Source organism: Anguilla anguilla, chromosome 14, assembly GCF_013347855.1.
Source record: "Anguilla anguilla isolate fAngAng1 chromosome 14, fAngAng1.pri, whole genome shotgun sequence".
Taxonomy (NCBI): Eukaryota; Metazoa; Chordata; class Actinopteri; order Anguilliformes; family Anguillidae; genus Anguilla; species Anguilla anguilla.
In genome coordinates, this window is record NC_049214.1 from 17,617,273 (window position 1) to 17,629,315 (window position 12,043).

General features: G+C 39.4%; 1 protein-coding gene across 3 annotated transcripts in view; it reads right to left on the reverse strand.

Annotated features, from left to right (window-relative positions):
* Positions 1 to 1,496: 1,496 nt before the first annotated feature.
* col27a1b (collagen, type XXVII, alpha 1b) overlaps positions 1,497 to 12,043 on the reverse strand; it is a 107,199-nt gene continuing 96,652 nt past the window's right edge. For 2 of the 3 annotated variants that reach the window (XM_035392130.1, XM_035392131.1), the window contains exons 45-61: positions 11,779 to 11,832; positions 11,350 to 11,403; positions 11,048 to 11,155; positions 10,833 to 10,940; positions 10,334 to 10,441; positions 10,010 to 10,063; positions 8,281 to 8,343; positions 8,037 to 8,090; positions 7,909 to 7,944; positions 7,526 to 7,543; positions 7,164 to 7,199; positions 6,022 to 6,048; positions 5,784 to 5,849; positions 5,342 to 5,510; positions 5,041 to 5,150; positions 3,902 to 4,120; positions 1,497 to 3,707 (exon numbers count right to left, since the gene is read on the reverse strand). In XM_035392130.1, the coding sequence (XP_035248021.1) occupies positions 3,561 to 3,707; positions 3,902 to 4,120; positions 5,041 to 5,150; positions 5,342 to 5,510; positions 5,784 to 5,849; positions 6,022 to 6,048; positions 7,164 to 7,199; positions 7,526 to 7,543; positions 7,909 to 7,944; positions 8,037 to 8,090; positions 8,281 to 8,343; positions 10,010 to 10,063; positions 10,334 to 10,441; positions 10,833 to 10,940; positions 11,048 to 11,155; positions 11,350 to 11,403; positions 11,779 to 11,832 (1,431 nt within the window). In that variant the 3' untranslated portion in view covers positions 1,497 to 3,560. Of the gene's footprint in view, positions 3,708 to 3,901; positions 4,121 to 5,040; positions 5,151 to 5,341; positions 5,511 to 5,783; positions 5,850 to 6,021; positions 6,049 to 7,163; positions 7,200 to 7,525; positions 7,544 to 7,908; positions 7,945 to 8,032; positions 8,091 to 8,280; positions 8,344 to 10,009; positions 10,064 to 10,333; positions 10,442 to 10,832; positions 10,941 to 11,047; positions 11,156 to 11,349; positions 11,404 to 11,778; positions 11,833 to 12,043 lie in introns of those variants that run through there. The other variant, XR_004762384.1, reaches the window with a different exon arrangement.

The window sequence follows — 12,043 nt, forward strand, 5'->3', positions numbered from 1 at the left end:
TGTCATCAACTGGCACCAAATTTGGTCAATGATCATTTGCGGTAACTCTTATTCAACGTGCCAAATTTTAAAAGAATCATGTGGTTAGGCCAGAACTAATATATAGCAGGTGAGTAGTTATAATCCAAAATGGTAACCAGTTCAAGATATGGCACATGCCTGTGTTCCTGTTTTACCAATTTGTAAAAATATAATAATAATAATAATAATAATAATAATAGCAAATAGAGAAGGTGCCATTTTCCATTGGGCCTCCTAATTAAGCAGCTCCAATTACATGATCACATATTTCAAAGCCTAAGCAAGAAAATAATTTTTGGTATATTCTCTAATGTTAACTCTGACATAGAGAAAGTAGGATGAGAGATATCACAGGCTCATTAAACTCCCTTTGAGTCAGCAAATAGGTAGGAAGTGGAACACATAAACATTAGCGTTAAAACGACACAATGTCCCAAGAAAATTATGGAAGTACTTTTTAAAAAATTCCCAAAAAATACTGTTTAGAGAGTTATATTTTCCAGGGTGGCACATTCAGCTGAAGCTAATTTTTTAATGAAGTGGCAATAATAAAATACAATTGGGCATTCCAACCAGAGAAAAATGAAATCGGCTGAGCGTAGTATATTTTTCAATATACTATGGGGCAGACAGTATGTACTTTTTGCCTTTTAACATTCTGTCAAAGAATGGGATAGAATGAAAATTAAATTTGAGGACTGATATTTATGGGAACAAGGTACGTCAACCCGCTCCATTTGTGTTTCCTCACACCTCTTCTGACAGGACCACATGCTCAGCGGCTCTTAAAAGTATTTCAGTTCAAACCTTACCACTGGCACAGTGTCACTGTCAGTTTCATATGTTTACTTCAATCACAGATGTCCTCGTTTCCTCTTTTTCATGGAAGAGGGAGGCATTTTAGATTAAGTTAACAAAGCATCTGCACTTTGCTCAATGTTCAAATAAAACAGTATAAGTTATATTGTTTATCTTTAACCCAGTATGTCCCAGAGAGCAAAACCGTTTTTCAGTATTAGTCAGATTTTTTGGTTTATGGTAAATGGACTGCATTTATATAGCGCTTTTATCCAAAGCGCTTTACAATTGATGCCTCTCATTCACCAGAGCAGTTAGGGGTTAGTTGTCTTGCTCAAGGACACTTCGACATGCCCAGGGCAGGGTTTGAACCAGCAACCCTCTGACTGCCAGACAATCGGTCTTACCTCCTGAGCTATGTCGCCACGTCACATTTGTTTATGACAATGCAGGTGTGTTCTGCTTTCAAGAGATCTTCCAGGATCATCTATCTTATCCATAATTCTAATCCAAATCATTAAAATAAAAAATAAAAAAACAGAGTGATTCCAGAGATCATTGTTTAATGCTCAAATCTTTGTGGTCTAAAATGAACAGTGGATTAAAAGTTAACAGAGACCCCTGGTGGAGGCAGATGAACAGTTCATCTTAAATTCTCAAACATTACAGTGCAACCATTTCCTTAGGGTTTCAAATATTTATTGAACATCTGAACATTATTAATGCATGAAAACGTGAAACGGTGTATACGAGAAGATGCAAGAGCTACAGAAATGAATATGGGCAAGCACCACCACCCTCTGTACTTCCCCCTCAGAAAATTGAATACCTGCTGATTTTAGGCTGATATTTCACACAGACTCAGAATTCTTGTTTAAAAAGAAATAGAGAAAGAAAGAAAATAGCAAGAAAGAACAGTAAATGATTGCTCCAGGTGTGTTTAAATGTGAGGTATTCTGATCTCATTTTAACTACTGAAGGACAAAAAAGAATGTTCACATATTGTCAATCACTTCCTTTAAAAAAAAAAAAAAACATGTCGAGAAATAGCATAGAACACAGTCCCAGTACAGTACAGTTTTGATTATCATATAGAAAAAAATAAAATTTTAACAAAATAAAATAAAAATAAAAAACATTGCAATAAATTTGTTCTCTGGAGCCCCAAATTTACACATAAAATAAAAATCTATAAACTCCAAGACCAGTTGGGAAACTGATACATAAAGTTATCAGAAAAAAGGACCTGTTGCCTTGACAAAGAGAACTTTACTTGGTAGACAACCACTTTTTCACACTTAAATAACATTAAATTAGCAAGAAGGGATCCACTGTATACAACAAAGCTTGCATAATTATACACATTTGTTTTCAACAGAAAAAGCTTTCTAATAAAACTAAATCTTTACTAATGATTTCTAATATCAATAACAGCTATTGGGGGATTTGTACAAAAGAGCAGAAAGTACTTTCTTTAAAAAATGCCTCGAAACCCTAAGATGTTTGGCTGCATGAAAAAATATGTAGACTCAAAATCTTTTTTCTATTTTTTTATGTTTATATAAAAATATTCCCTTACAAGTAATGGCACTTAAATGAATGCCATTTTTGCTGCATAGTGAAAAAAAGGCAAAACTGGCTTCAAAAATGCAAACCTACCACAGAAGTGTTACACTTTGTTGGTGGCATAGCAGGAGCACTAGGTCAGCATCTCTTGTTTAATTGAGGGTTTTTTTCCCCCGAGCACCATGCATAAGAGATGGGAGGTAGACCATTGATCAGACACACTCTTCTGGATCCACACACCAGCCTTCCTGCCATTTGCCACTTCGCCAGGAGTGTGTGGATGCAGAGAGACCCGCGGCACAGGTGTGACGGGCGGGACAGCTCTCTGGGGCGGCTGCCGTCAAGGTCTCGCCAGCGGGCAGGCTCCATTGCGCCCATCTGTCTACATCAGTTCCTCACTACAGTCGATCGCTCTGCAGGACCTGCAGACATGCCTTGCAGGGAGATGATTGGGTAGGGACACCTGTTGATAGGTACTTTCTTCACATGGAAGTATACAGGTTGGCATACGCTTCACCTGAAACTGAAGTAGGCACATACACTACCTGTTAAGACACACAAGTAGACCTCCAGGTAGGGACAAGAAAAGACCAACAACACTTGGAGGAAACATATATGTAGATAAAATAGCACCCCTGAATTGCCTAAAAAAAATAATTGCAAACACAAGATGAATATAAAAATTCTCTTCTCATTTTCTATTGCACTTGAAGGTTATTTCTTTTTCATGAGATAAAATGTATAAAAGTAATAAGGAAGAAGTATATATGTCCACACATGTATAATTGTTCCCAATTACTTCAATTCTTTTTTTAACAGAATGTAGAACCTTGGTATGGAAAAATATATGAAACAAATAAGTTAATATATTGTCCCATAAAGATTATTTGGCAGTATCTCCTCCAACTGGATATCCAGGACTTGTCAGAATGAAAAAAAGTTCCTGAAAATCACAAAAGAGCTTATCTTTTGAAGTGTCATTAGTGCGAGAAATCTCGGGTTCCTCCTTAACTCTCTTGGTGCCCCGCCTCCCTGTTCCCTATTGTCCTGTTTCTGCAGTCCGAGCAAACACTGAAAAACGGGGGCGGGCTTCTGGACAGCACATGTGGAGAGAGGTCTCCTCCGCTCGCTTGGGTGCGAGGGCCCGATTTCGCCGTATGGTGGGGAACACGCCCCTACAGGAAACACACAGGTCCGACCTCCAGGTGGTAGTGCGATCCGGGTTTGGTGTTTGGCAAGTTGTATATATTTACAATAGGGAGCAGGTTTGGGTCCTGGGTGCTGAAAACAAAATGTGTCTGATGCCAGCGTCCATCTTTGATCTGAGGAAACAGAGTAACATCATTAAAGGGCTCAGCTGAGCTAGAAGAAAATGTCAGATTCTAATATGTGTTGCAACATCCATATATTCTATATCATAGTTCTAGCACAACAACTGTTACTCCCTTCCATTGACATTAATAAGGCTACCCACATCACAGTAATAATAATGCAAATCTAGCATCCATGGCCGTACCCAGCAGTTGTCCTGCAGCACGTGTGGCTCTATTTCTCCTCCTGCCTCGATGATCTGGCCATTCCAGGCCTTGAAGCGAACAGCATTTTGGGATGGGAGCTCAGACGTTCCTTCCCTCCACACCGATACGTTCAAGCAGTGGATGGTGATGTGCTGGACTGCCTCGGCACTCAGGAGGTGCAGGAAGTTCATCTGGACACGCCCCACACCAATCTCCAGCTGCACACCCAAAAACAAAGCACCATAACCACAGTGCTAGAGAGTCTCCAGATGGCACGTTCTTATGTTCTTGTAAAGAAACACAACAGATCATTCTGGTAAAATACAGTAGAGCCTCAGTGATCCGAAACCTTCAGGAATGGGTGGCGTTTAGAACCAGATTGTTTATTACTTAACTTACAAACAAAATGCAACCTAATTAATTTTGAATTAACCATTATATTGGTTATTTGTATTACCCTAGTCTTTTTAAAAATACACTCATTTTGTAGCTGGAAATGTTTTTAGTCAGTATAAAAATATCATTCATGGGATATCATTAGATATTTTTTTCTAAATTGGCTTTCCAAAATAAATATCTACTGAACAAGTGCTTGCAAAAGTGTTTCCTGTCTTGCATTCTTAAAAACAAAAACATTACAAACATCATAAAAGATACTGCATCAGCCAGTAAACAATGAAAGGACATCAGCAGTCCGGAGGAACTCAGGCAAGGTCTGACTATCAAGCTCAACTTAAACGGCTTCTAGCATTGCTAATGATTGAATGCATAAGTCAGTGTGTTGATAAATGCAGTAAATGTGTTTTACTACACGCAAGAAGGATATTGGTTTTGTTTTATTATTTTGCTCCCTTGGAAACTTGATCCAAACAGGCTGATTTTAGATAGACCCAACTCTCAGTTATAGAGGGAGAGGTGTATTTGCTTCACAGAATAGTGGAGGTTGTTATAGCAGCAAAGAGTGGACCAACTCCATATGCCCATAATTTTGGATGAAATGTTGGTCGTCAAGTGTCCACATATGTTCGGCCATGTAGTGTTTCAGAGGTTCTATTGTACAACAAAATTTGTTGGTTGCTTGTGTATATTTTTCCTTCTAGATTACAGAGTAGAATATGATTTGAATACGAGTGAATACCTTGGACACTGTGATTGGCCTCAGGCAGGTCTGACCTCCGCTGGTGAAGTTGCAGGTCACCTCAATGGTGTCGGAGGAGCAGCCCAAGTTTGGGTCGATCCAGTAAGTGCCTGAGACATAATTGAGAACAGGTGAGGAACAGACCAGAGACACACACACTGCCTCTTTGTTCAATCTGATTGAAACTCAATATTTTCAATCCATGAAACACATCTGTGGTGTCCATGACATTGTGACACTGGCATGCGCTGTCTTTTATGGTAATATTTGTAAACCCTGAAAATCATACAGGTTTCCCCACCATCGTTCATCCTCTGCTCACAGTCCTTGAGGTCCCGGCAGATCCGGGCTGGGTTGTCGTGGGTGCCCAGTGGGTTCTTGAGGCTCTGGATCAGGTTACTGAGGTAGTGAAGGGTCTTAAAAATCTCTGTTCCCTGGTCCAGCATGGGGAGGTCCATGCCCTGGTAATTCTGCTCGAGAGAAAATCAATGAGAGGCTGAGTAAGGAACACAGAAATTCTCACATATCACAGAGCCACGGGAATGAAGGCTTCTCAATTCCCACACGTATAGCTATGTGGCAAGGCAATCACCATGCACTTGTTGCATGCGGAGACACATTATAAATGTCTTTTACTACAGATTTTAGACGCCATAGCAGGAAATAAAAAATGTTTACATCTCAGTCAAACAACAGCAGGAAATGTGCACTCATACAGAAATATATAACAGTTCAGTACTAACCTCTGCCCTGAGTGCCGTGTTTGAGTCAATGAACACTTGGAGAGCAGCGCCAAGATTGTCATGCTTCTGAATAAATAAAAGTCAGATGAAATTATACAAACCCTTCATACTCGCTGGATATGCAGAAATACTTTTACTACGTGTGCTACAGAATTACATTATACATTACAGAGATTACATTTGTGAACAAAGACAGTTCTTTGGTAACTGGCAGTGTAATATGTTGATGTGAACTTACGAATGACAGAGGAACACCAGGAGGACCCTTGAAATCAGAGAGAGCAGAATTAATATGAACATCCATCATGCGATGCTATGTTTTAAAAATCGACATAATCGACACAGGAAGCTGATACTCTGAATTAGTCATTTAGCTTAAATGTATAACTTTTCAATATTGTCGGTATCATGCAACAACCTAAACTGTGCAAAGAAAACTGTCTGGATGTTATCGTTAATATAATCAACAAGTTTCATCTCTTCATGAATAATAACTGTAAGCTAGATTTGCTTGTATCTCCATTTGTGTATGAACCCAGGAAGAATAGTTCAATTGAACTAATGGGTTTCTAAATAAATGAAATGACATCATGAGCCAATTAAGTAACGCATAATTACATGCATTACAATACAAATATTTACACATTTTTTTTAAAGAATTTTAACTCCAGTTCAAAGAATGGCAACAGTATTGGCTGCACGTAAATTTGACCTGTCTGTTGAAAACTTGCATATCCCTGGATAATTGTACTGCTGGTGAAAAGCCCTGCCACAGCTTTGCAGCACATTGTATAACTAACTGTGCGCTATCGACAGTTTGTTTTCGTTTTTGTTAAATTAAAGTTTTAGTCAGGACGCTACATATCTGGTTGTATAATTATATCTTGCGTTGGTACAGAGAAGCTCATGGACCATTATGTTTGAGATAGAGACTTTTCTTAAACAGGGATTTACTGACGGTCTTGGTCCAGAATTCCTGCATACTCAATTGGTGCCAGTTGGCCAAACCTTATCTACATATATTAGAGGAATAAATTAAAATTGATTAATAAATGTAGTGTCTCATGACGTCATTAATCCTTGAGTCATATTTGTTCTTTGAGAGAAGGGGATCTATTCCTGTTGGATTTAAGTGTTTAGGCAGGAGTGGCAGCCATTTGTTACTAAACGGACTAATTTGAGTATATTAAGTTTCATAAAAACAGACCAAATTCTTTTGCTAGAGCTGTAGAAAGTGAGGAAGAATAACAAAACAGCAAACACTACAGGGTGCTAATGTACCTGCAGTGGCTGGTCTCCTAAAAGGTTATACTAAATGTCTCCATGCCATCAACAATACAAAATAGCTAAAAATAGAAAGAGATTTACTAGGGGACTTACTGGGGGTCCTGGGGGCCCGTGAGGTCCTGGAGGCCCCTGAAGAATAAATAATCAGAATTAACCCCATGATATATTTACACTGTAAATGTATATCTACATTTGTATCCTTATCAAAACTGTTGTTCTGTCAGAAATACAGCAACATGCCGGAATTACAGAATGACCTCTGTTCAAATCGGCCTATAGTATACATTAAGTGCTGTCATTTACTTATTTACTTATTAAGTGTTCTCGCAGATGCAATTTATGCCATTGCGTAAAAAGACAGTGCATTTAAGATGGATAATATTTATACATTTTTTATTTATAAAAACAAATTAAATGAAAAATTAACAGGAACTTGTAAAATAGATAAAACATACCCTTGGTCCTTGTACACCCTGTTCATAAAAGACAGAGGAAAAGTTAGAACAAACCTTTCACATGTTTATAATGGGACAAACCTACTCAATTGTAACATCTATTGTTTATCCTCATAAGTGCTATGAATGCACTTACTGTTGCATAAACATTACATTATCTGAGACTGGAACCAACAAAAAATCACATGATGAGATTAATGAGATGAGATGAAGGCTACTTGTAGTCAAATCAAATCAAGTCAAAGACAATTGCAGACAGCTGTACTATTGTTGAGGAATTCTGGAATTTTGTTGTATACATAGCACAAATACAAACATAAAGTAAGCATTTGATTCGAGACATACAGTACATGGCAGAACAAATAATGAAGAAGAAAACTCACATTTTCCCCTCGGCTTCCCTTGTCTCCTTTTGGTCCCTTTGAAGAAAAGAAGAAGATACATTCACAATAACAAACTGAATGTTCTGTATCAACTATCTGAATGGAGGACAACTGGGTGAGATACCTACTGGACCACCAGTGGGCCCAATTATACCAATTGGGCCCATCTGACCTTCTTTCCCCTGAAAAGAGAAAGCGAAAATCAATTCCTGGGCATGAAGAACTTTAACATAGTCTGAGAGAAATAAGCACCCTGCAATTTTGTCTTACCTCTGTGTGCAATTACTCCACAATGCGATAACGAAACCTTTGTGTCATGTTGCATGATGCTGCACACGATTAATGAACTTCATTATGGAAAGGCCTACTTACCATCAAGCCCTGTGGTCCCTTTGGCCCTTGAATACCTACTGGTCCAATATCTCCTGGAGTCCCCTGGAAACAGGTTTACAGTTTCTATCACAAAACATCAAAACACCACCCTTCCATACAAAGCCTAACTTAAAAGCAGTTACTTTTGTGGCTTTATGACCTGCTTTACATATAACATACAGTAATCTGAAGCAGTAGACTGATGATGCATTCAGAGACTACTGAACACCTTATATAATACATAGCACCGATTCCCTAATGAGAGAACATTTCAGTTAGAGTAGGAAAGAGATATCTAGGAGTACCAGGTTATGTGTGGTGTTTTCTACATTCAAACACCTCATTACACAATTGGATCTACTTTTTTGCAAAGGTAATTCAGGTTTTGTAGTAGTAGTTCACTACTGATCAATTACTTGGATACCTGCTTTACATTACTGTACATTCCGATGGGACGAGACCCAGAAGTCCCAGAAGATCTACACCTTCTGTGTGCACTTGAGAAATGCTGTTCACATTTTCATAAAATGTGTAATATGTACAGTAATACGTATAGTAATATGCCGCCATGATGGAAACAACCAGAACACACACAATGGAACCGCATATCTGATAACAGCATATTATTACTATTATTGTGAAATAGAAGCTGCTGGTTCCACTTACATATCATTTGGCACTTGAAACATATGCTGCACTATTTCTGTGTTTCAAATCTAAATTAATACATTAGTTATAGACTTCTTTGTTATTTTCATCAGCACAATGCTAATATCTTCTTTTATGTAAAGCAACCTAACAGAGGATGGGTTTTAGCGGTTTCATTTTCATGTGTCCACATTGTAGCAGGGACCAATGCCCTTTTTGGTTAATATAGACCAATTCCCTTTTAACTATGCAGTTATCTACCATAGTCTACCCAAACCAAATTCAATTTTATATAATATATCTTTACTTCCTCTTCATTGGCATTTAGGAGATGCTACACAAGTTCTAAGATCAGGGATTGAAGAGCAGTAATTCCCTAGAAGGGGGAAATATTCTCCCGAGAGAGAGTAAATACAAGTGCAGACATGATTGACAACTTGTCAACTACCCTGTTGAACATGAGACTAAGTTAAACACACAAGAACAAACCTACCACAATGAGCATTAAACACACATTAAACAAACAACAGCAGAGGATCACAGCCTCTGAGAACTAAAAAGAAATGATCCATAAAATCCTGTCTTGCTCAAAGCAAATACAGTATGTTTTTGGTGAAGGTAAGGTTCTGATTTATAGACCAGAGATAAAGTGAAACCAGAAATATTTTAACAGCTGTGTTTCATGTAGGGTATGGAGGAAACTAGCCATGTTGAGACAAAAATATTGTTTGGTGACAGAAACTGGGGTATTTTATAACCCCCAAGATATATATTATGCTACCTTAGCCACTGTCCCTCACACACACATACTACAGCTCCTCTGATTGTTACATAAGGTGTGGAGAAACACATTTGTAAAGCCCTGAAATTAATTTACAATATAATTGATTTATTACTGGGTATGTACAATGCTTTCACTTACTTATAAGAACCACATTGCTGACATGCGTATGAAGTCATATTTAATTCTTATGGTGAACGTTTACAGATGATTAAATTTCCCAGCGTTTGTAGAACAGGGCAGAGCTTTAGACGATCATTAGATCATATCTGTGGTGAAAGAGAAGGGGGAATGGTGTACCTTTGGTCCGAACACCCCAAGAATGCCTGGGAAACCTGGCTCTCCGACATCACCCTGGAATTTAAGAGAATACCTTTCTTAAAGAACTCCTATTATGAACTGTGGTCCTGCAGTCTGAAAAAAATCACTTGAAAGGTCATGATCTTATCAAAGCCAGTAAAGTGTACACATATGCTCTCAATATTGATATAGTGTCTCTGATTCACAATTCGACGCATGAAACCATGGTTGGGACAGATGGAAAGCATCAATTTCTCCTATGTCAATATGCTATTAACAGAGAAATAACAGTGTGTACATCCTGGAGTCCTTGCACAAACTCACAGGCTGCCCTTTTGTTCCCCGGTCTCCCTGCCTCCCTGGCAATCCCATCCCGCCTCTGAATCCTCGCTTCCCCGTGGGTCCTGTCTGGCCTGGGAGTCCCCTCTCGCCCTGCAGAGAAGACAGAACAAAGCACAGGTGAGAACAGTAATCACATAGAGGGATACCTGTCTGACTGCAGAGGGAACAATGCTGGCCAACAGACTGTGTGGAGTGTCTGGTGGAAGTTGGCTTGCTGCTCTGTGATTGAAGTGACTGGGCCATGAGATCCTTCTGGTGCCAGAGGAGACCCCAGACTGACTGATCTGAGCGTCGGGACAAATCCACACAGATAAAACCACAGGAAATGCTGATTGTCTCTGGAATGCCCCTTCCTCTCTCCTTCTCCTAACACCTCTTCAATTGCCAAACATGGAATACACTTCTTTCACTCTGCAATTATTTGGATTTTTAAATAACTTTGTTGATTATTTGACAGTGGGTGGCATGTTAGCCCTCTTACCTTCAGTCCAAATGAGCCCTGAGTGCCCGGAAGCCCTACCACGCCCACTTTGCCACGTAACCCAGCGTTCCCAGGGAGACCAAAGGCCCCGTCATCCCCTTGTTCTCCCTTTAGCACAGACACAAAGAGCACTGTGAGGGAATGAACAGGTGACCCTGAAACAAACAGGTAAACCCTGCATCAGCTCAGGGTTGTCTGTGAGTTAGCCATCTTACCGGCATTCCTTTGCTTCCATCTTTGCCCGAAATTCCGTCCATCCCAGGGTGACCTTCCAGACCCTCTCGACCGACTACTCCTCTTGGGCCGGGTGGGCCAACAGGACCCTGTTCGCAAAACACCAAGGTTTTCACCAATTGTAGCCCAACATTTCCAAAATGATAACAAGCGCAAATACACGTTATAGTGAGAACCACAAGGATTGCATTGTGGTACTTCACTTCATTATTATGCTTCAAAAACACAATGGTGTAGCTGTCATAACTTATATTTTTTTGTAACCTTGGGTATCCCCACTTACCGGTGGACCTCTGGTGCCAGACTCTCCACGTTTGCCCGCCTTGCCTTTTTGACCCTGAAGCAGAGAGAGGAATGGATCTAGTCAACTAGGTCCAGTATCGCCTCATGCAGTACCACACCACACCAATCTTTACATTCTGTATATGGGATATGAAGTGACACAAAGCCTTCTTCTCCCAACGAGTTTATTTACATTTGCATTTCAACAGCAACTGATCAAATCTGCATTTTGACATAATTTGAAAACACACCTACAAATTACATTTTTAACTATGTAGCACGTTACATAATTGGCTCTGTTCATGAAAGAGATCATCTAAAATGAACCCCAGATCCAACAGTTTGATATAAATTTCGAACACCACTTACATGAAAACAATGGTGGTGCAAATGCATAGTGTCAGACTCTCCTCGGTTGCAAGGCTCTTACCTCCTCTCCTTTAGATCCCTTAGGCCCTTGCTGCCCACGTGGTCCAGGATGTCCCTAACCCAAAAGATTAGGAAGCATCACTGTATATTCCAAAGGTCCTGCAGCCTCTATAAGCAGCTGTTTATACAAGCTATAATGGCAGTAAAGACCTATTATGAGAAACTGCCTGTTGTTGCCTGCTCTAAATTTTAATATAGTGAAGAGGACTACACTAGTCAAGTGTTTCTTTCTTGCTATGGAGTGTTTAAACATACTATAAAAATAA